Source organism: Euleptes europaea, chromosome 8, assembly GCF_029931775.1.
Source record: "Euleptes europaea isolate rEulEur1 chromosome 8, rEulEur1.hap1, whole genome shotgun sequence".
Taxonomy (NCBI): Eukaryota; Metazoa; Chordata; class Lepidosauria; order Squamata; family Sphaerodactylidae; genus Euleptes; species Euleptes europaea.
Window position 1 is genome coordinate 15,551,188 of NC_079319.1, and position 22,945 is coordinate 15,574,132.

Below are 22,945 nucleotides of genomic sequence, written 5' to 3' on the forward strand. Positions count from 1 at the left end.
GTTTGTTAAAATAAGAATATTTTTAGGTCTAATAAGTAAGGTTAAGGTTTCTCTATTATTTCTGTAGCAGAGAGCTGCTAGAAGGCTGCTCTCCCGTTCAAGGCAGGAAATAGAACTGATCACAAGGGGGCGTTTACCCTCAGAGGTCAGAAAAATTTAAATATTTGGTTCCTGCCTCCCGAGATAAGAGGAAAAGGAAACACCCATAATGAAGATGCCCTTCTCCCTCTGAGCGAGAATGTAAATGTTAACAGTATGTAAATGTGAATAGCAGGAGTGATGGGATTAGGTGTGGTATGCAGAAGAGTCTGTGATGTCCAGGGGAGAGATGGGTGTGGAGAAATCAGCATTGGTGAGCCATGAATGCAAGGTCTTTCTTCAGCCCAGGTAAATGCATTGACTTTAGTTTGAATATCAACTGTAATTCTGCAGTTTCTCTTTCCAATCTCCCTTTGAAATTCCTTTGTAAGACAAGTTTGCCCTCATATAGATTCTAGGAACATCATCTCTGGACCCACCAATGTCAGCCATACTATCTCAGGTTCATACTCCTGCTCATCTTCTAATGTGATTTATGCCATCACATGCCAGCAATGCCCTTCCACAATCTACATTGGACAAACAGGTCAGTCTCTTAGACAAAGATTAAATGGACATAAGTCTGACATCAGAAACCACAATATTCAAAAACCAGTGGGAGAACATTTCAACCTTCCAGGACATTCTGTTGCAGATTTAAGAGTAGCAGTTCTCAAAACATCCTATCTTTGACAGCCTTGCTCAGGCCTTGCAAATTGAGAGCTGTGGCTTCCTTTATAAGTCCATCCATCTCTTGTTGGATCTTCCTCTTTTCCTGCTGCCCTCAACTTTTCCTAGCATGACGGTCTTTTCCAGCGACTCTTGTCTTCTCATAATGTGACCATAATGAGTCTCTCATTAGTGGAATTTCTGAGAAAATATGTACAGCCCCAGGCTGCAAGAAAGATTGCTTAAAAAAAAAGTTCACTGTAAAAAAAGAAGCACAATTAACTGTGTCCTAAGAGAATATAAAATAATTTTACAAACAATTGTTTTACGAATATTGTTTTGCAAACAATAATTTCACAAATGCAAAAAGTGGGACGAGTGAACTGCAGCCCTGTTTTGCTACTAACAACCTGGAGCAATAGATGGCCATCCCAAAAACCTGAGCCCCAATGAAGAAAAGGGGTCTTCGGAATAAAAATTGACAGGGCTGCATTGGAAGCCACGTATGCAGACCGTCCTCAAGTTCCTTAGGGGCAGCAGCTTCCCTTCGCCTGACGCCTTGCAAGGAGAAAGACCCGAAAGGGCACCTCAAGCTTTAAAAATCCAGGGTTTTTTGGTAGAGTAAAAAGAAAGCCTGCATTTTATTGGGAATTCCACAAAAAAATATGAGTAATAATGACAGGGTTATTTGTCAATATAGTTTTGCTGCTGCAAGAATTGTAATAGCTAAAATTTGGAAGCAAGTGAATAAACCTTTAATTAGGGACTGGAGAAATTATGGATGTATATGAGGATGGCCAAATTAACGGAATTCCTACATGGAAAAGATATGGAAGAATTTAAAAAAAAACTTGGGCAAAGCCGCCACATATTGGGATAAACTGGCAAAAATGGATTTTACTGCTTTAATTAGTGAGTTATAGCAACTAGTTTTAATATTTTTTTATATTTTACTGTTAATAGATATTTTTAAAAACTGTTTAGACACTTCTTCGGAAGTCGGGTGATGGGTCACTTTTTTATGGTGGGTGGAGGGCCGAAGGGGTATCTTTTTGAACCTTATAATTTTGTAATCGTGAATGTATTAATTAGTATATATAGATACTCTTTTGTATTATTTTTTTAATTTTTTAAATATTATTTATTTTTAAAAATATTATTATTGTTTGTTTTATGTTATAAAAATCAATAAAATTTTATATAAAAAAATTAAAATCCAGTTTTTTAAAAAACCCTTTCAAATCCAAATTCCCGCCCCCTGCATCCATTTTCCCGAACCAGCCAGCACGCCAGCCACACAGTTAATCTTTACAGCAGCAGCTTCACGTCTGACGCGCGCAGCCTATTTGGGTCCCTCCTCTCCGCCGCCCTACGAGGAGCCCGAGCCACGCCCACTGCGCGTCACGTGGGGCAGATTGGCGCGCTTTTGGAAGCGGGTCGCGCCTCGGTTGCTAGTGGCAACGATAACCCCCCCTCCCCTCGCCTCTTCGCCTCCGGGAAGACGAAGCCGCCCACGATGCGGAGTCGGGAGGAGGTGGACGCCACGCTGCAAGTCGCGAAGCTGGACCCGGCGGAGCTGCTGCCGGCCGCGTTGTGCCTCAGCTTCGCCGCCCAGGAGGACGCGGCCGACTGCTGCCTCCTGCAGCTGGAGCCGGAGCTCTGCGCCGAGTTGGAGGCCGGGCGGAGGTGCGTGCGAGAGGCGGCAGCGCCCTCTGGCGGCCGGGCGGGGTGGAGCGCGTTTGCGGTGGGCGGACGGCTCCATAGCGCCCCTGGCGGCTGGGATTGTCAATGGCAGGCTCAGCTCTTGGGGTTTTTTTCCCCCCAGGGGTGGCTTAATGCGTTTCGTGCAATCATTTTCAGTGCTTTTATTAAATGCAGTCGTATTGGAAACAATAGGGTTGCCAGCTCCGGGTTGGGAAATCGGTCTGCTATCAGTGGCTACTAACTATGTAGACTAAAGTAGTAGAAAAGAGCAAGAGTCCAGTTGCACCTTAAAGACTAACAAAAATATTTTCTGGCAGGGTATGAGCTAGAGTTCTTCGAAGTGAGCTGTGGCTCACGAAAGCTGATACCCTGCCAGAAAATATTTTTGTTAGTCTTTAAGGTGCTACTAGACTCTTGCTCTTTTCTACTACTGCACACAGACTAACACGGCGACCCACTGTGAATTATGTAGACTAAAGATAACTTCCATGTTCAGTCGCAGTAACCCTCTGAATCCCAGTGCCAGGAGGCAACATCGGAGAAGGCCTTGGCCTCTATGCCCTATTGCTGGACCTCCAGAGGAACTGGAACTGGTTGAGATAGGATGCTGGGCTAGATGGATCACTAGTCCCTAGACAGCAAGGTAGACTTCCTCTGAATGTGGAGGATCCACTTAAGTGTTTTGATTTAATAGTTCTTGATAACCTTTTCTCCTTTCTGTGTGAATGCAGTAAGACAGCAAGGGAAGAAGTTTGCTGCAGTACAAGACAGCTCTGTGTGTTGAGTCAGTGGGGGAAAAGTCATGGTAGATGATAGAACCGCTGTGTATTTGTGCTCCTGACTATCTGATAAGCACTGAATGGTGACGTGTTATGTCTTAGCCTGGAATTGTGATAAAAGTTCATTCCCCAGTACAATCGGGGCTCAGTCTTTTTGCTAGTCAACTGCAGGCTGGGCGTCAGCTGTAATAAAACTGTTTTCTCGAATAACGGTCTTGGGTCTCTTTCCTCTGCGAACCTCCGTTTTCCCGCAACAGTCCAATCTGGCAGGGCTTTTCTTAAGTCGTAGTTTATATGTACATGTAACATGCAGTAGCATTTGCACTGCAGTAAACACTACTTCTTAGTATTTCGGTATTCAAATCCTGGTATAACTATGAAAAACGTATTGTTTCCAGCCTCGTGATCCGCGGAGATAAAGAGGAACATGCTGTGCTATGCAGCAAAGATAAGACGTATGACATGAAAATAGCAGATACCTCTAATATGCTGCTTTTCATACCTACCTGTGAAACTCCCGAGCAGCTCTGTGCGGACAAGCCTCCATCTGTCGTTCACACTCAGGTATTTTCTCCAGTGGCTAATTTTCTTGGGAAATTATATTAAACTGGTTATTTTATTTATCGGTCACGCCTGCATCCTTCTTGTCTTCCAAGCAGCACAAGGTAGTGTACGTGGGGTAAATGCATTTTGTCCTTACACCAGTCCTGTGAGTTCAATTACCTGAATCACACAATAGAACTGCAAGGGGCCATCTAGTCCAACCCCCTGCTTAATGTAGGATCAGCCTAGAGCATCCCTGACAAGTGTTTGTCCAGCCACTGCTTGAAGTCTGCCAGTGAGGGGGAGCTCCCCACCTCCCTAAGTAGCCGATTCCACTGTTGAACTACCAGCGTGGTGTAGTAGTTAAGAGCGGTGGTTTGGAGCGGTGGACTCTGATCTGGAGAGCCGGGTTTGATTCCCCTTTCCTCCACTCGAGCGACAGACGCTAATCTGGTGAACCGGCTTGGTTTCCCCACTCCTATATATGAAGCCAGCTGGGTGACCTTGGGCTAGTCACACTCTCTCAGCCTCACCTACCTCACAGGGTGTCTGTTGTGGGGAGGGGAAGAAGGGAAGGTGATTGTAAGCCGGTTTGAGTCTTCCTTAAGTGGTAGAGAAAGTCAGCATATAAAAACCAACTTTTCTTCTTCTATATTAAAAAAAATCCCTAATATCCAGCCTGTACCTTTCTGCCCATGACTTAAACCCATTATTGCAAGTAAAACCTCAGTGGGAAAGGCTCTTATCCAGTTCACCCAGTAAGCTTCAATGCTGAGCAAAGGAATACAACATATATTGTCAATTAATCCAAAATTAACAGTAGAAAAATAAGAAATATGTACTCAGCATCTAAAAATATGTTTAAAATAACAAATTCTCTGGGCTATCCAGTAGCTTCAAATACCACAATTCTTTAGATATTACAAATATGGGAGATAATTGTATAGCATTCTCATGAAAAGTGAGAGAAGAAGCTATCATTTACACCGTCTTGATGTTATAGTGAAAGCAAGCAGCTGCAGCTTCTAAACCTTGCATAACTTGAGGAGAAAAAACACTCCCAATTGTACCAAAAATTCTTTTCAACCTTCAGCCTCTCGTGGTGTAATAGCCATATTGCAGTTGTCATTTTGGCAGATCCCAATTCAGGTTCTTATTGTAGATCGCAGGCTTCTCCAACAATTACTGGGAAGTAAGAAGATGTCGACCCAAGCTAAAGAAACTCAAGAAACTCTTAATGGAAAATCCTTTTGAAGGGCCAGATGGGGAGAAAGAGAAAATGCTGACTAACCCAAAGGTAAAAATGGGAAGGTGGAGAAACTCTCTTCAGCTTAGGCAATGAAGGAGCCTCTTAAAAAATATAATTTAGAAGGACTTCCTGCAGAAGAGTCAACTGCAACCGGCTTGGACTTGAGAGGATACCACTGGGGGGAGGGTTAAACCTCTTTACCCCTGTGACTCAAGCCACTGAGAATATAGTTGCTTGTATTTGTAAGTCCCCTCCAGAGTTTTGTTTTGGGGCACTGTACTATGGAATATGAGAGAAAGTTGGAAGACTGAGGCACAATGTTGGAAACTGACTGTATATATCATGGATACACAAACACACGTTGGTTTATTTTAAGTTGCTTATTTACTGTGCAATCCTATGCAGTCTTACTCCAGTGTAAACCCGCTTAAATGAATGGGCTTAGACTGGAGTAACTCTTTAGGATTGCACTGTTAATGCAATCCTTAACGCTGTTAAGCAGTGTTCTGTGCTGCTTAAAATTATATTTGCAAGCTGCCTTGAAACCCTCAGCAGCGGAAAGGTGGGATATAAATCTTTCACATAAATTTTTATGTGTTTGTCGGTGTGTAGCCCCATGTGTGCGCATGGCGCTTTACAGAACTACGTTATAAAACCTCGCAAGCAAATTAACGTTACTTTTTTTGCTTAATTTCTGTAGTACACAACAGACGATTTGCTAGATCAGATCCAAGCAAGTGAAGAAGAAATAATGCATCAGCTGGGGGTTCTAAAGGCTTGTCAAGTTGAAGGTAAGGATTTGTACAGAAGGACCTGTTGCTGTTCAGCACATATATAGATAGGAATTGGTGAATAGCCTTCCCACGTGGATCAAAAAATATGGAAGAGGGGGGGTCTCCCAGGGCTAGTATATATTGTTCTGCATATCTTGGGTAATCCCCACATCTGCAAAAAGAATATAAAAAACTGCTCCTCAAATTTTAGTGGGTTAATCCCCCCATCGCACATGGCATCTGAATGTATGCATATAAAAAACATGCACAACCCAAAAAAGAAGAGATGAGCAATGGGGAGGGAGAAGATGGGTTCAGAACCAGGGAAAAAACTGAACAATTGAGAAGAAGAAGTTGGTTAGTACACCTCTTTTCTCTACCTTAAGGAGTCTCAGACTGGCTTACAATCATCTTCCTTTTAGTGTGGTGTAGTGGTTAAGAGCTGTGGTTTGGAGTAGTGGACTCTGATCTGGAGAACCAGGGTTCATTCCCCACTTCTCCATATGAGAGGCAGAGGCTAATCTGGTGAACTGGATTTGTTTTCCCTCCCCTCCACATAAAGCCAGCTGGGTGACCTTGGGCTATTCACAGCTCTCTTAGAGCTCTCTCAGCCCCACCTACCTCACAGGGTGTCTGTTGTGGGGAGGGGAAGGTGATTGTAAGCTGGTTTGATTCTTCCTCATTTTTCCTTTCTCCATGACAGGCACCTTGTGAGGTAGGTGGGGTTGAGAGTTCAGAGAGAACTGTGACTACAGCTGGGTTCTACAGTAACATGACCAAGAAACTAACCTCAGGGTACGGCAGGGCTGTGCTAGTATCAGAGGCTGGTGGGCCAAATCTAATAGGCAGTTTTGGATTCTTTGTGCCAGCATGGTGTAGTGGATAAGAGCAGCAGACTCTAATCTGGAAAACCGGGTTGGATTCCCCACTCCTCCAAATGAGTGGCAGACTCTGAACCAGGTTTGTTTCCCTACTCCTCCACATGAAGCCTGCTGGGTGACCTTGGGCCAGTCACAGTTCTCTCTGGACTCTCTAAGCCTCACCTACCTCACAAGGTGCCTGTTGGGAGGGGAAGGGAAAGAGATTGTAAGTTGCTTTGGGGCACCTTGAAAGGTAGAGAAAAGTAGGCTGTAAAAACCAACTCTTCTTCTTTTATCTTCAAAAGACACAAACCTCCCCCCCCATCACTATCAGAACGTGTAAGAATTCAAGGTGATGTATACCTCTTCTTCAAAAGCATAAAAGGGTGTTTTCAAAATATCTGAATGGAGCAACCTTGCAGTGCCAGCTTTTGTTTTCACCTGTTATGGTTTAAAGTTTTGATCTCTGCCTGGCAGGATATTGGAGGATTCTAGATTTCGATTATGAGATGAAACTGTTGAATCATGTGACCCAGCTGATCTATTCGGAGTCATGGCCATTCAGCAAGGTCCCTTTAAGTGTCTGTCTTCAAGAACTTGGACCCCTGGAGCCTAAGTAAGTTCTTTGTTAACAACTGTTGGGATTCTCAGAATCTTAGGGCTTGCCCCACAAAGTCATTCCGAGTTGTGAAAGTGCTTTACAGTGCAGTACTAAGCCTGACCTGGATGGCCCAGGCTAGCCTGATCTCATCAGATCTCAGAAGCTAAGCAGGGTCAGCCCTGGTTAGTATTTGGATGGGAATCCACCGAAGAAGTCCAGGGTCGCTGTGCAGAGGAAGGCACTGGCAAACCACCTCTGTTAGTCTCTTGCCATGAACCCCCCCCCCAAAAAAAAGGGTCGCCATAAGTCGGCTGCGACTTGACGGTACTTTACACACACACACTAAGCCTTTCTACGGAGAGGTAATCTCACTGGGTTCAGTGGGATACTCCCTAGTAAGTGTGTTTACGATTGCAGCCGCAGTTCTGTTGGATGTAGCACCGATGGTCAAGATCAGAAGTAGGAACCCCCAGCATGCGGGCCGAAGAGTGGTATACCAGATCGCTTTTCCTGATGTTCCAGAGTTTGTTCTCCACCCTAGGACCTGAGCTAAACACTGGTAGTGTTCCTGGTTCAGTCAGATCTAACCACAGCGATCCATGCCTTAGTTACATCTAGACTACTGCAATGCACTCCGCTTGGGGCTACCCTTGAAAAGTGTTCAGAATCTGCAGCTAGTATAGAATGCTGTGCCTAGACGTATGGTCGGGGACAGCTATCGGGAACGTATGACCCCACTACTACAGCAATTACAGTGGCTACTTATCTGCTTCTAAGCCCAATTCAGGGTGTTGGTTTGGACCTTTAAAACCTTACATGGCTTGGGATGGGGTATCAGAAGGGCCGTCTTTATGTTTCTCCCTGGTAATTCTTAGGGAGACACCTGCCTGACCCATCAATCAAATAAGTTCATTTGGTGGGTACACGAGAGAGGGCCTTTTCAGTGGCAGCCCCATGATTATGGAACAACCTTCTCAGGGAGGTGCACCTGACCCCCCTCACTTTCCATTTTTAGGAGGCAGCTTTAAGTTGTTTTTATTTGATTAAATAGTGATTTAAAATCTTGGTTTTATGTGTTTTATGTATTCTGTGAGCTCCATGAGGAAGAAAGGCGACTAATAAATGTTTTATTTTGTTTTTAAATAAAGAAATAAAATAGTGCTGCTGGAGTTCAGCTTGTTTGGTTAGGCAAGTACAACCTTCATTCTCCCTGTCCCCCATGTTTGCCAGGACACCAATATCTTCACAGTTTGGGGGACTTGGGCCAAAAAAGCCTGCTCTCGATTATATGCTTTCAGAACTTCACAGTTAAGATCTTTGCGTACTAGCATAGCAGGTTTCCCCCTTTCTCATAGTACTGCCTAATGCATCTATGGAATAGAGGCACCATTGGTGAAAGGCTCTACTGGCCTGGGGAAAACAAGTCAGTTTTTCTGTAGCTAAATGTAGAGGTGTGCAGCTGACAATCGACCTGAGCAATCCTCACTATTTTCCTAAACAGCATAGCACATCAGTCTCAAAACTGGTGGTTTTGCATACATTTAAATATATTTGTTGTCAAAATGTTAAGGGTAGGAGTCTAGTCAAAGAGATACAAAGACTGACTAAGGCAATCAATTTCTGTAGCATGACGAGGATTATTATTTGTCAAGGCATGCTGAAAGTTGACAAATTATATTTGTTCCAGGGAAATGATAGAACACATTCTCAGGAGTTACGGAAGACAAACCATTGATGAGGGTAAGTTACCCTTGTGAATGCATGTTTGAAGTTGTTAAAATAACGAAGTGCTGTACGATAAGGCATGCATGCAAAATGGCAGACGAAACTCTGGTCCCCAACAAATATCGGGATGGTGCATCATCAAGCTAAACTGGAGATGGTTGCCGCAGACAGTTCTGGACTCCCAGTTAGATTTCATATTCACGTTCCAGAACTACCATTATGCAGATCTGAAGTCTGTGCCTGTAACGTTTACTGACATAAATACTACTTGGCTCACTATATCATCATCCTGAGTCTGCCCTCAAGTGCTTTTCCTCTCAGCCTAGCGTAGCTGAAGACAAAAAATGCCTGAATTTTTTTTGTGGGTTGGGGGGGAAGAGACTGACAGAAAAAAGATAAGGGGCAGGCTAGTTTGGCATATCCCTTAGCTGTGCACCTTTTTTGCTGTAAAAATTGAACAGGTGTATGCTTGTGCATATGTGTGTATTCTTTGTTCATACACTTGACGGCGAGAGGTGGTAGAGAGAAACACAACTACTCTGTTTCCTGTGTACCTTGTCGCTACTCCCTTTACAACTTTCCTATGAATCCCAGTCTTTTTTTTTTCCTTAACAGGCGAGCATGCCCAAATTTGGCATATGTGCACACACGTACAAAAACTCTCCACAAACAAGTAGTACACCATTGTATATTACCAGGAGGCAACCACATCCTGTGTTTTCCTGCAGCCTAATGGGGGCTATTGGAGGCATGGACTTGGTGGCTCACAGTCTGCATCATCTAATGTTTCATATGAGCCAGGCTGACTTATCTAACTTGGCCCAAACGTCATTATTTCAGAGAGATGGGGTTTCCACCCCGCTCCTTTTTAAAAGAAAAAAGAAAGGATTCATATGTACTGAATCGAGGTTCCAAGATTTGTGTTTTTAATTACTCCATACCAGGTGAGACTTTCTTTGAAATGGATGAAGAGAAGCTTTGCAGGGCCACAGCGCAAATGCTCTTGCAAAATGCAGTCAAGTTCAGCCTCTCGGAGTTCCAAGAAGTATGGCAGCAAAGTGTCCCCGACGGAATGACGACTAGGCTAGACCAATTAAAGGTAATGCAGAACCAATGAACACTAATATGTTTGCTGCTGTTGGCTATTCTGATACCTTAAGGTGGTATAGAGAGATTATTTGAAGGGGTATCAAGAGATTATTTGAGATTATTTGAAGGGGTTGTCATCTGTCATTCAGTGTCTGAATGCATGAGCCTCCATTTACATCTTTATAGGGAGGGTGTATATCTCTAATTATGACACCAAGACTGAAAAGAATCACATCCTGTCCATAAATATTTGTAAGTGGCGGTTGCAAATGGGTGTATTACATCTTGCTGTGATCTAACAACACAATTCTTACGCACTGAAAAACTGCACTTTCGTATGTACATTCCCCGCCCCCCATACTCTCAAAGAACACTTTAATGTACTTGGACCTCTGTAATCTATTGATCACATTTTTTCCCCCATCAAGGAGTTCAGAGTGGTGCACATTGTTTTCCTCTGGTGGCGGTGTAAAGCGCCATCAAGTTGCAGATGACTTATATGACCCCGTAGGGCAGTGGTGTTGAACTTAATTGTTATAAGGGCCGGATATGACATAAAAGCAACTTGGTTGGGCTGGGCCATGCCTCACCAGCCCAGATTTAGAGTGTGTGGGTGGGTGGGTGGCTGCCTTGTCTGGCTTGCGGGCCACATAAGATCTCTCAAGGGGCCACATCTGGCCCTCAGGCCTTATGTTTGATACCCTGGCCATAGGATTTTCAAGGCAAAGTGTTGTCAAGTCACAACCGACATAAGGCAACCCAGTAGGGTTTTCAAGGCAAGAGACTAACAGTGGTGGTCTGCCATTGCCTGACTCTGCATATCAACCCTGAACTTCCTTGGTGGTCTCCCATCCAAATACTAACCAAAGCTGACCCTACAAAGCTTGCCAGATCCGCCGAGAGTGGGCTAGCCTGAGCCATCCAGGTCAGGGCATATTTTCCTCTACTTCAATTTTATTCTCTTCTTCCATATTATTCTGTTGGGTTAGGCTGAGATGGAGAGTGCCTGGTCCAAGATTACATTGTAACCTTCATGGCTGAGCGGGGATTTGAACATGACCCCCCTAAATCTTAGAGCAACATCCTGGCCATTGTGCCATCCTTGCTGGAAGGAGAATAAATAACTTGCATGATGCAAGATGGATTAATGTAGCTTTATAATTACTTACCTCTTCAACGTGTTGTTTCTTCCAGGGTTTGGCTCTTGTGGATCGATCCTCCAGACCGGAGACCATCTTCTTGTTAAATGTTGAAGACTTGTCAGAGGATAGCCAGGAAAGATTTAACAGCTTATTCACTATTCGGGAGAAGTGGACCGAAGCTGATATAGCTCCATATATACAGTAAGTAGTTTACAGGCAGGTTAAGCTCTTCCTTATAGCTCACTTTACATTTTGAATCTGTGACTACAGTTTCTTTAGCCTCCCACAACTCTTCTTCTGTCTCTTTTTAACTCTCCATATATGGTTTCCTTGGGGTGAACTCACTGAATTCTGATAGCTTCAAGTGTCACTTACACACTGATATTACTTGATTATTATTTTTGTTATTATTTATTTAGATTTATATCCCACCCTATCCCAGCCATGATTCCAGCGGTCTTGGCAAGGTTTAAGGATGAATATTGTAATCTTCAGCAATTCTGGGTTTGATCTATTGCCACTTCCCAGACTTCCTCTGCCAACCATGTTGCTAACTATTCTGTAAGCAGCTTGCATTTCACCAGTGGCTCCTACACTTTTTCTAGGTATCTCATCAGTTTAATAGGATGCTCCTAGGTCTTAGTAGCTGGGGAAAGAGACAGAAAGTTTTCTTTATCTACTTTCACTACCGTGTTCATAAGTGTATAAACTTTTATAACTTCCCCCCATACTTGTATTTTACTCTAACCGAAAAAGCCCCAAACCCCTTCAGTGTTGCAGAGAAATTGCTTCAATCCCTAGATCATTTTGATCGCCCTTTTCTGTACCCTTCCCTGCTCTCTGCACTTTTTGGGTGGGCTTCCCAGAAATGACACAGTATTTCAAATAGAGTTGTACCATCGATCTACACAAAGGCATTACAATGCTGGCAGTTTGTTTTCAATCCTTTTCCTAATAATCTCTAGTACAGAATTTTTGCTTTTCACTATTTCACACCAAGTTGAAATTTTCATTGAGATAGCTGCCAGAACACGCAAGATCTCTTTCCTGGTCAGCCTTGGTCAGTGCAGGCTGACCAGAAATTCTTGCTAGTGGTCTTGATTACAATTTATTTCCTTTTATTGACTTGGGACACCATTCACTTCACAGCACAAGTTGCAAATTTTCTCCTTGCTTTTCAGATCTCTTTATGGTGTTGTCCTCTTTTATTGTTGTATCACTTCCTGTCGCATCATTTGCCACAACTTTTGCTCCATTTCTTAACCTTTTTCAGCCTGGAGTGTGAGGTGCTTGACAGTGTTCTGTAATAATTTATTGATGAATCCTTAATTTTATATAAGCTTCAGAAGTATTCTCAAATAATTGAAAACATTGTGTCCTATCTGACTTGGCTTTTTAAAGCTGCCTAAAGAGTCTTTCTGTTCTATCTTTCAGGGACTTGTGTTCAGAGAAGCAAACGATAGGTGCGTTGCTGACCAAATATGCTCGCTCTTCAACACAGAACGGAGTTAAAGTGTATAATTCTAGAAGGCCCATTTCATGAGAAGCAACAGCGATTAAGGGCTGAAAGATACTTCTAAACTATCAGTTGGTGCCTCATATTTGGGGTGGAGGTTAGGTTTTTATCACCTGGCCAAAGTCTTCTATTAAGTGTGTAACAACATTTAAAAGCACTGGGGTTCTTGAATAAAATTTTGCACAGACAATTGTGTCCTCCTGGGAAAGTTCAGATTATTATAGGGGAATACTTTCTTCAGACCATTAGGAAATGTATCCATAATGATCCAAAACGTATTTGTTCACAAGACATTGTTTTAGGATTTTAGAAATAAAAATAAGTCTTCCTTGGATTCTCTGCTGATCTTGGCATAAGGTGGTTCGGTAATAAGATGGTAGTTAGCTGCTAACGGGGCAGGAGGGAAAGCACTAGGGTTTAGGGGCCTTCTTTTCTTTCCCATTCCAGAAAATATTGGGCCACGTTTTTTGGTAGAGTATTATAAGTTAACATGGCTGGTATCCAACCCAGCAGAAGGTGGAATGGATCCATTATTCCCACATCTATCAACCCCTTCATCCACACAGGTCCCATTACTCCCAGAATAATTTATCTGGGGTCTAAAAAGGGAGGAGGGGGATGCTCTATCTGTTCTACTTGCAGCTGGTTGAATCCCCAGCATCTCCAGTTAAAAGGATCGGGTAGTAGGTGATGTGAAACACCTCTACCTAATACCCCGTAGAGCCACTGCCTGTCTGAGTAGACAATGCTGACCTTGACACAACAATGGGTGTAATTCAATATAAGGCAACTTTGTATATTCATTTAAACTTATCCCATTGATATAACTCAAAAAGGGGGAATGACAGGATTACAGCATCAGACTTGTTTTTAAAACTAAAATATTAATCAATTTGCTCTGAAAACCAGGGCGCTTTCCCTTTTGTTCTGCTGGGCTGTCCCCATTCTTTCAGCCTTCTGAAACAACAATTAAGACCCGTGCCCACTTAAGAGTTTGCTTGTGGCAGAGGCTTTTAGAAGTTAGAGCCCGCTTCATCAGCTGTATGAAATAAATCCTTCAGCGACAAATAGCTGGGATACAGCGCAGGAATATGCAAACAATGTCCGGGTTAAAAGCCCATGGAAGGCAAGAGGTAGAATTTGTGCTGTTTGGAGGCAAAGGTGGAAAATATACAAAGGAAGCATAGTTAACTACCCACAGCAGTTGTGATAGGTGGCATCTGAACATATCTTTTTGCTATTTGAATAGTAACGTCACAGACTTGTTTGTGTTTTGTGGGCTTTTGGGCACCACTGTTCACATTCTCCCCCCCTTCCATGTTCACTGAGGATTCACTAAATTAGATTCTAACCCAGGCAATGTAGTGAATTGCTACCACTGGAACAACGCACTTTTAATGCAGAATTTTCCCAGTGTGCTTGGAGGCACCACATCCGAGCTTGAATCCATCCCCGGCTTCACCGCACCTCCGCGTCAGACATTTCACCCACTTCGACCCAGAAACCGAGCTATTTGTATCTCATATTTACGCACGGGAGGATTTGCCACTCTCGAGATGCGCATTTCCCCCCATCCGGATTCTCAAAACGCAAAAATAACACCCTCCCCCCCCCCACCGCAGAGTTTTGAGAATTCATATGGGGAAAATGCGTGTTAAGTCCACGTGGGAAGGATTCACGAGATCAGAGATGGAGTTCAACAGCACAGCTTTATTTGATTTCAGGACTGAACGTGCCCTGCTTATATGCCCCCCCGGCCGCCTGCGGCCACTCCCCCCGATCCATGATAGGGGGGAATACCCTCTCGGTGACCAATGGGAAATGCTGGCTTAGGGCCAATAGGATCCGTTTGACCAATAGGGTGAGCATGGTTTAGGATCCTTCGTGCAGAACTCAAGCATCTGAGTCCCCCTTGATGACTCCCCAACTATATACATACACAAAACCTCCCATGCAAAAATGGAGGTTTTGCCTTTCTCTAGTGGTTCCCAACCTTTTTTTGACCAGGGACCACTAGGACTTTTTTGTTCGGTGCAGGAGCCCAAGGTTCAAAATAAAAATTCTGAGAATTTGAAAATAAACTTTAATCGTAACTGTTAGTTAAACATTAAACTTAGAATAATATTTGAATATATTTTTTTATCATAGAGAACTTTTAATTGAAAATATTAATTTATTATGGGTTTATAACTTTGTTTCGCGGACCTTAATTTAGTTCTCGCAGACCCCCGGTTGGGAACCAGTGCTCTAGATGCACATTTTCCCCATATGAATTCTCAAAACTCTGGGGGGGGGGAAGGGTGTTATTTTTGAATTTCGAGAAAGCGGCAACGTGCGCCACGCGCGCATTCCGGAGCGATCTAACGCTTCCGTTCTCCCTTCTGCGCATGCTCCTCAGTCTTTTTTTTTTTAACGGTTTTTCTTTCCCCTAATCCGGAGCGACCTAACGCTTCCGTTCTCCCTTCTGCGCATGCTCCTCAGTCTTTTTTTTTAAACTGTTTTTCTTTCCCCTAATCCGGAGCGACCTAACGCTTCCGTTCTCCCTTCTGCGCATGCTCCTCAGTCTTTTTTTTTAAACTGTTTTTCTTTCCCCTAATCCGGAGCGACCTAATGCTTCCGTTCTCCCTTCTGCGCATGCTCCTCAGTCTTTTTTTTTTACTGTTTTTCTTTCCCCTAATCCGGAGCGACCTAACGCTTCCGTTCTCCCTTCTGCGCATGCTCCTCAGTCTTTTTAACGGTTTTTCTTTCCCCTAATCCGGAGCGACCTAACGCTTCCGTTCTCCCTTCTGCGCATGCTCCTCAATCTTCTTTTTAACGGTTTTTCCTCCCTCCTCCCTAAAAAAAAACTCGTTCCACAACTGCGGTCTAAAATATAAAAACAAAAAGCCCGCAGGCCACCGACGTCGCCCACGCTGACCTTTGAACTGACGGCGGGAGGTCAAAGGTGACCAATAAAATGGCGCCGGCGGAAGGCGCTGCGCTGATTGGGTGCGCGGGGAAAGGGGCCGCGTGACGGGCTGCCCGGGTTCCCTGAGCCGGAGGAAGAGGGACGCGAGCGGCTTCCGTGTCGCCGCCGCCGTCGCCGTGAGGCCCGGAGGCTTTCCGCCCCAGCGCCGTCTTCGGAGGGGGGTTCCCGGGCCGCAGCTGCGAAGAAGCGCCGTCTCGCCGGACGAGCCGCCCTCGCCTCATGAACCACCCGCGTTAACGGCTTCCAGAAAGCGCCGCTCCTCCGAGGAGGGCCCCTGTCGCGCCCCTGCTCAAGGCTCCAGCCCTCAAGAGCACGCCGCCGCTCCCCGCACCGAGTGGAGGGGCTGACCTCGCCGCGGAACCACCGTCCTCCTCCGCCTTCCCCCCCCCCCCGGAGATGCCGCTCGGCTAGCAGCGCCGCAACACGGCCTATGATCGACCCCCATCAAAGTACACGTGTTCTGAGCAGCGCCCATAGCCATACCTTAAAGGGTTAGATTGGCCTGGGATCCGGCATCCCGTCTCTGAGCCAGATGGTCCCTTCCAAACTACGTCGCCCCGGAGCGCAGCTAAGTTATTGGTTTTGCACCAATAAAAAAAAAAAACTTCCCTTGTTTTGGAGGCTTTAGTAAGAAGGCACTTGGATACCCTTGGGCCTTCCCAGAAACTTGGACAGCAGGTAGATGCTGTCCCTCAAATCAGGTCACTTTTAGTGTTCTTTTTTTCAGATAGGAGCACCAACAACAACCTGCCCATGTTCTAAAAACATATCCCCAGATCTGTCCTAGAGAGAGACTGTTTTTTCCACACACACAAAAAGGCATATCAGTAGTTGGTTTGAAAGTGCAAAAAGTGATCATTTCTAGTTTAGATGAGAGTTCCAGAAGCTGGCTTATATAAATTCCCTTCCTCGCTATGCTCCCTTGCTTCACTACCTCAATAGATGGTATTATTGCTACTAGGCAAATTGTATAAATCTCCTAGTTTAATGGATCAGTGTTTTCAAGATTTAGAGGAGATCCTTTAGAAAGTTCCCTAAACCTCTCACATTCATGCACTGAAGACTGTTTGGTTTTATGGATAATGGTCCCTCGCTGGATATGTCCAAGTCTGTGCTGTTCTAAGACTTCCCGATGAACAATCTGTAACGAGGAGTTCCCAAAGAAAGGGAATGTTGAAAGGATCCTTGAAAAGACTTCTGTTGAAGATGGTGGTGATGTGTATTTGAGTTTCACCAAAGTTCAGTGGTGCCGTTCATGATGAACAGGAAGAAAGGAGACAAGGGGTTTGAGAGCCCACGACCATATAAATTATAAGTATCTATGATAATTTTTGTGTCTTATGAGCATGGTTGATGATTTTAAATTATGTGGTGGTCTGGGAATTTAAAAGCCTGTGGTTGCTAAAGGCTGGTGAGCAGAAATGTGAGAAAACTAGAACTGACAAAAGTCGTATTTTGACAAGAAATTTTAAGTTCCATATTTGTTTGCATTATTTATAGTCTGCCTTTCTTACTACAACTCAAGGCAGATAACATGGTGTTATAAAGAAGTGGGAAACTATCTTTGCTTTGGGTACACAAATTTGGGGAGGGCCATGTCTCAGTGGTAGAGCATCTGCTTGGCATGCAGAAGGTCCCAGGTTCAATCACTGGCATCTCCAGTCAAAAAGATCTGGCAGTAAGTGATGTGAAAGACCTTCTGCCTGAAACCCTGGAGAGCAGCTGCCACTCTTGAGGAGACAATACTGTCTTTGGTGGACCAAGGGGCTGATTCAGTATAAGGCATCTTCATGTGACAGGTTAGCCTTGACTTAATTTCCTGATCCTGAAAGTCAACATTAGCTTGATGCCTGAAAGAAGCTTACACCACAATCCACAAATAAAGTTAACTAGAATTTTGTTATTTCTGTGTATTACTGTTTTGAATGTGGGGCTAGCTAGCATTGTGTGTGTGTTAAGTGCCATCAAGCTGCTTCCGACTCATGGCGACCCTATGAATGAAAGTCCTCCAAAATGTCCTATCTTTGACAGCCTTGCTCAGATCTTGCAAATTGAGGGCTGTGGCTTCCTTTATTGAGTAGCTAGGATTAGCTCCTCTTTTTAGCTCATTTTAACTAAATTGTGGATTTACAATCAAAATGTTCAAAACATAAAAGGAAGTATTTCTTCACACAATGCATAGTTAAATTGAGGAACTCCCTGACCCAAGATGTGGTGATGGCTGCCAACTTGGAAGGCGTTAAGAGGGGACACGTTCATGGAGGAGAGGTCTAACCATGACTACTAGTTAAAATGGATACTAGTCATTCTGCATACCTATTCTCTACAGTATCAATGGAGCATGCCTATTATATTAGGTGCTGAGGAACAGGCAGGACAATGCTGCTGCAGTTGTCTTGTTTGTGGGCCTCCTGGAGGCGGCTGGTTGGCCACTGTGTGAACAGACTCTGCTGGACTTAATGGGCCTTGGTCTGATCCGGCACAGCCCTCCTTATGTTTCTTACTTTCTTAATAGGTTGTCTGTTCTATTATTGAGCTAGGTTTCTGGGATGATAACTAAGAGGCCTGCATTAAGATCAGAACAGTTTATTATGTAAAACAAATTAGAAGACAACTTGGATCTTGGGGAGGGGCTTTTTGCTACACCTTGTTTGTGCTGTTCGGGGCAACAAAGATATGGAATGATTAAAGACTCAACTGTCCATTTCTAGCTGCCTTGGCAAAAAAAGTGTACTAAGGCCATTTCTTGTTATATCACTATATGTAAAACACATACTGCTATATCTAATGGTGTACTAGAAAACATATCACCCTTTTTGAGCTCACGTAAGCACTGCTGATGTTATGTTCTTTTCAAGCAAATAATATATTTTTCTTAGGTTATCCCATCAGAGAATCTTCTCACGTTCATCACGATGTTTAGTCCTGCATTCACACTCGTAAAACAACAGTTGTCTGCTTAATGTTCATTTCAGAATCAGTACTGAAAATACTGTTTCTCAGTTGGCAATGGCTGAGTGGAAATAATATTTTATATCCAAAGTGCGTAACCTACCGCACCCACATCTAAAAACCATTATATGGCACGTGGGTGTGTGCAGGGCAACAGTATACTAACTTCTTTTCAATTTGTGCGTATGGTTGTGTTTGCCAAGATCCTTATTTTGAATTCTGTTTTTTTGTCTCCCTTTTGCCCAGCACAACCCACCAGGTGGTCTGTATCAACAACATAAACTTCCAGAGAAAATCTGTTGTTGTAAGTATAACTGATATAGAGAAAATGTCAAAAATCTCTGTTTCTTATTACAGCTACCAGGGGAGTTTGGGGTTTTAAAACTTTTTGTTTTTCTTTATACCATGTATCTTGCTCCCCACTCCCTCACCCCACAGTTGCTTCCTTCCTTCAGCTTTACATACTGCGTTTCTGTTGTACCTTAGACAGGAAAAGCCTGCCTGTCTGGTCTCTTATTCCTGACCGCCAAGCTGGTCTGCAGATGCTGAGTGACTGTATTGTGACTCAGTTACTGAGAGTGTTCAGATCTGCATGTTCTAGCGATTTCCATGACAGTTTACCAAAGGCTAAAATTTGATTTAGGCATGGAATCGTTGTTAACACGTTCCTTGTTTGTACAAAGAATGTAATGTAAAAAACGTCAACAAAACAAGGCAACAGGATACAACAGCAATAATGACAACATAACGAACCAGCCAATTAGTCCTAAATTCACATGTACCTCTAATAATATATTGTTGCTCCAACAAAAATCAGTAGCCAAGCCAGCAAAGAAGAAGAAGAGTGGGTTTTTGTACCCCGATTTTCTCTACTTTTAAGGGGTCTCAAACCTGCTTACAATTACCTTCCCTTCCTCCCCCCACAACAGACACCTTGTGAGGTTGGTGGGGCTGAGAGAATCCTGAGAGAACTGTGACTAGCCCAAGGTCACCCAGCAGGCTTCATGTGGAGGAGCGGAGAAACCAACCTGGTTCACCAAATTAGAGTCCGCCGCTCATGTGGAGGAGTGGGGAATCCACCGCTCTTAAGCACTGCACCATGCTGGCTTTCAAAAGTACGGAACAATTACAGATTGTGTTCACAGTCATGGAGAATTCAGTCTTCTGGGTCCAAAAAGGCAAACCTAAGAAGCAGACTTTGAGGTGTCAGAGATCAGCTTGTGTTGCTTTCAGGAAACGTGCATTCCACGTTGAGCAAGATTTGAGTCTAGTAACACCTTAAAGACGAATAAGATTTCCAGGGTGTCAGCTTTTTGAGAGTCAGAGCTCCCTTAGTCAGATGTAGTTGCCTTAGATACAGGTTGTATGTGTTGGTGCTGTTCCACCCTTGACTGGAAACAGGCTGCTGCCTTCTGCAGAGACTGCTGAGAGCCTTTCATGGGCAGCCCCACATGAGCTGCTTTGCAGGAGTCAATCCTGAAGGTTACAAAGGCATGATAATTGCTAGATTCCTCCCTTGTAGTGTCACGGCTCGTGTCGTTAAGGAGTCTACAGTCTTAGAATGTATCACTTACTGAGAAGTGAAGCTATCTTATTCAGCGAGACCTCACAGACAGGAGTCAATGATAATTCCTACTACTGTAGGCTTTCTATTGAAGTGTGCCAGAAAGTGTATAAACAATGGACTTCCTTTAAATAACATTTATTTCACATAAAATATATATATGTATGTGAATATTTACACACTCTCATAACATGTCATAAAATACATTATGATATACGCAAGCAGTTTTAAACAGTCTTTGTAAGCAATTTCTCTATAAGGTTTTCTAACCTTAAACCTGTAATGCATTTCATTCAGGAATAAATCAGTTTACAGAAAGCCTGTCAAAATATGATTAGTATAAGGAGAGAAATTCATAGTTAAAAACATCTTAATGCAAAATACAACCTTATATTATTTCTAAACTTCTAGCTTATATTCAGGACATTGCAAACCTTTTCTGTAAGAACATAATTTTTTCTCATGTTTCTATGTCTTTACCATATCTTTGATTCTCTGGTTTTTAGTTTATTTGAGAGCTATAGTCCAAAATACTTAATGAGCTTTTGGTTCATTGGAATACTGTTCTATATCAGAGACAGCTGATTCTTGTAAAGCTGAAGTCAGTAATTTACAAGACTAAGTGTAGCTTTAAATTCAATATGTAGAGAGAACCTGTATGAACCTTAGTTCCAGGTAAGAGCTCTATAGCTCTCTCTCGATAATGTAATCTGTGTATGCATACTGTGTATGCCACTCATTGTCACTGAGTGTAGAAGCGTCCTTTGTGTTGTTGAGGAAACCTCTGACTCTTTACCCTGAGAGATGTCTCTGGTTGCTTAGAGGAATCTCTAAGAGTATCTAAGAATCCTGGTTCTGAGAACTGAAGAGACCAGTTCTGTAACTTAGGTTTCACAACTTCCATGTTTCTCAAGGAAAGCCAAGTCAGACCATTTAGATCATTCAGTGAGAACCCATCAATCCTTGCTAGGATTAATGAGATGTCAGTGTTTACTAATATGGAACTGATCCAATACTCTTAGACCCCACAATAAGGTTAGTAGGAATACTAAGAGCCTTCATCCTATGGAATAGTCCACAAGCATTCGTTCCAGACATCCAGCCTTAGCAGGTCATCTGGACATGAATCCCTCTCAAAGAGAGTCTTTCCCATTCTCACAAAGAACTTGTGAAATGGTAGAGTTCCATATCACGCAAGATATGAAATAATAGAATGAGCCATGGCCAAGAACTCACTCAGTTCTTACATCTCACGCAAGAGATGAGGAAAGCTAATGACCAGACAACAGTGTTGTCCTTCACTAACAATCCTAGGTTTTACATCTCTCAAGATGGAGAGAGCAAGGCTAGACAGCTTCAGCTGTCCTTCAGTTAGAGACAGAGAAAAGGTGATAGCCAGACAATCACATTGTCCTCTACCAACATTTCTTTCCAAGTTTTACGTCTTTGAAGATGTAGAGAGTGAGGTCAGACAGCCTGAGCCATCTTCCGTCAACTCCCTGCCTCCTAGCAGTTTGGTTCTCGCTTTTATTATCTCAGACCAGTGGTCAGCTGAGCTGAGAGGCTAGAACCTTCTTCCCTGGGCAGGCTACACTAATACCACTTGGCATTGAGTCACACATGGTGGTGATGTGCCATTGTCGCCTGGTCTGTGAAAAAAGCCTTGCTATGTTTGTGGCACTCACCAAGTTCATCAGTGCAAGGTCACCATCTGTTATACTGTTTGAAGACTAGGTCTGAGTCATTCGATGGCATTATTCCCTCCTCACACGGCAGCTTATCAGAGGGGCTAAACTTCCAGGCAGAAATGACCTTCTTGTTAATGTCAAGAAGGGGTAAAAGTACCTCGGATAAGCGATGCTGATATTTTTCCAGCCACAACCGTCAGGTGGGCAACATTGCGTATCTTAACCTTGTAGTCTTGCAGTTTTATTAATCTCAGAAGAGTTTTAGCCAGCATGACCTTTACTCTACTTCATTTTTCACTCTGTTCAGAGAAGCCTCTATATGCTTTTACTTCTTAAGCTTTACTCATAAGATTCATAGGAATACCACAGGTACAGGCTCCCTATCACTCAGGCCTGCGACAGTAGAGAGACCCATAGTAACGTGAATTGCTGCATTCCTCCACCTTGTGTTGACTGAGAATGGTGGTTTTCATTGGTACATCCTCCTGCTTTTCATGAGGTTTTTTGTGTTCCCAGAGGTCCTTAATATATTCCATATGCTCCATTTTATGTGCTAAACCCCCAGGCTTCAATTGAATACATACCACCAGCAATGTTTACTGTTTTCTGTCTTAGTTATAGTGGGGGAGGCATGAATTGTTCTTTTTTTTAAAAAAAAATTGGGGTGAGAAATGCGTGTTCAAGAGATTGGTCCAGCAAGTAGTGTTGCCAGCAGGCCTGTTCTTTTAGAGAGGCTTAACTGGGTATTTATACCTTCCAACACATCAAGGGACAGGGCGTTTTTGCCCAGGCCTTTTGGCAACCCTGCCGACAGTATTTCCTACTCTGCCTGGCGGTGGAACAGCTCTCCCAAGGTCTTGGGTAGAGGTCTTACATCTGCTACCTGATCCTTTTACCTGATTGAACCTGGGATCTTCTGCAGGCAAAGCAGACGCTCTGCCACTGATCTACAGCTTCTCCTAAAGTGCTCACTATGATTGGGTCGTGATGTTACCTCAGCTGTTCGGTAAACCTTTGAATTCCTTGAAGGGCAGGGAAGTTGAGT

At 43.6% G+C, this 22,945-nt stretch overlaps 2 protein-coding genes across 2 annotated transcripts in view; both read left to right on the top strand.

Moving 5' to 3' along the window:
- The first annotated feature begins 2,263 nt into the window (after positions 1-2,263).
- Positions 2,264-12,784, top strand: DSCC1 (DNA replication and sister chromatid cohesion 1). Its single transcript, XM_056854588.1, has 9 exons — positions 2,264-2,433; positions 3,629-3,794; positions 4,936-5,070; positions 5,723-5,813; positions 7,133-7,271; positions 8,944-8,996; positions 9,926-10,080; positions 11,265-11,413; positions 12,647-12,784. Exons 1-9 carry the CDS (start codon positions 2,264-2,266, stop codon positions 12,753-12,755), a joined length of 1,167 nt encoding a protein of 388 aa, XP_056710566.1. The 3' UTR covers positions 12,756-12,784.
- Positions 12,785-16,893: 4,109 nt separating this feature from the next.
- Positions 16,894-22,945, top strand: part of TAF2 (TATA-box binding protein associated factor 2) — a 72,003-nt gene continuing 65,951 nt past the window's right edge. Inside the window, exons 1-2 of the mRNA XM_056854490.1 lie at positions 16,894-17,007; positions 18,898-18,952. Coding sequence (XP_056710468.1) covers positions 16,952-17,007; positions 18,898-18,952 — 111 coding nt within the window. The 5' untranslated portion in view covers positions 16,894-16,951. The remainder of the gene's footprint in view (positions 17,008-18,897; positions 18,953-22,945) is intronic.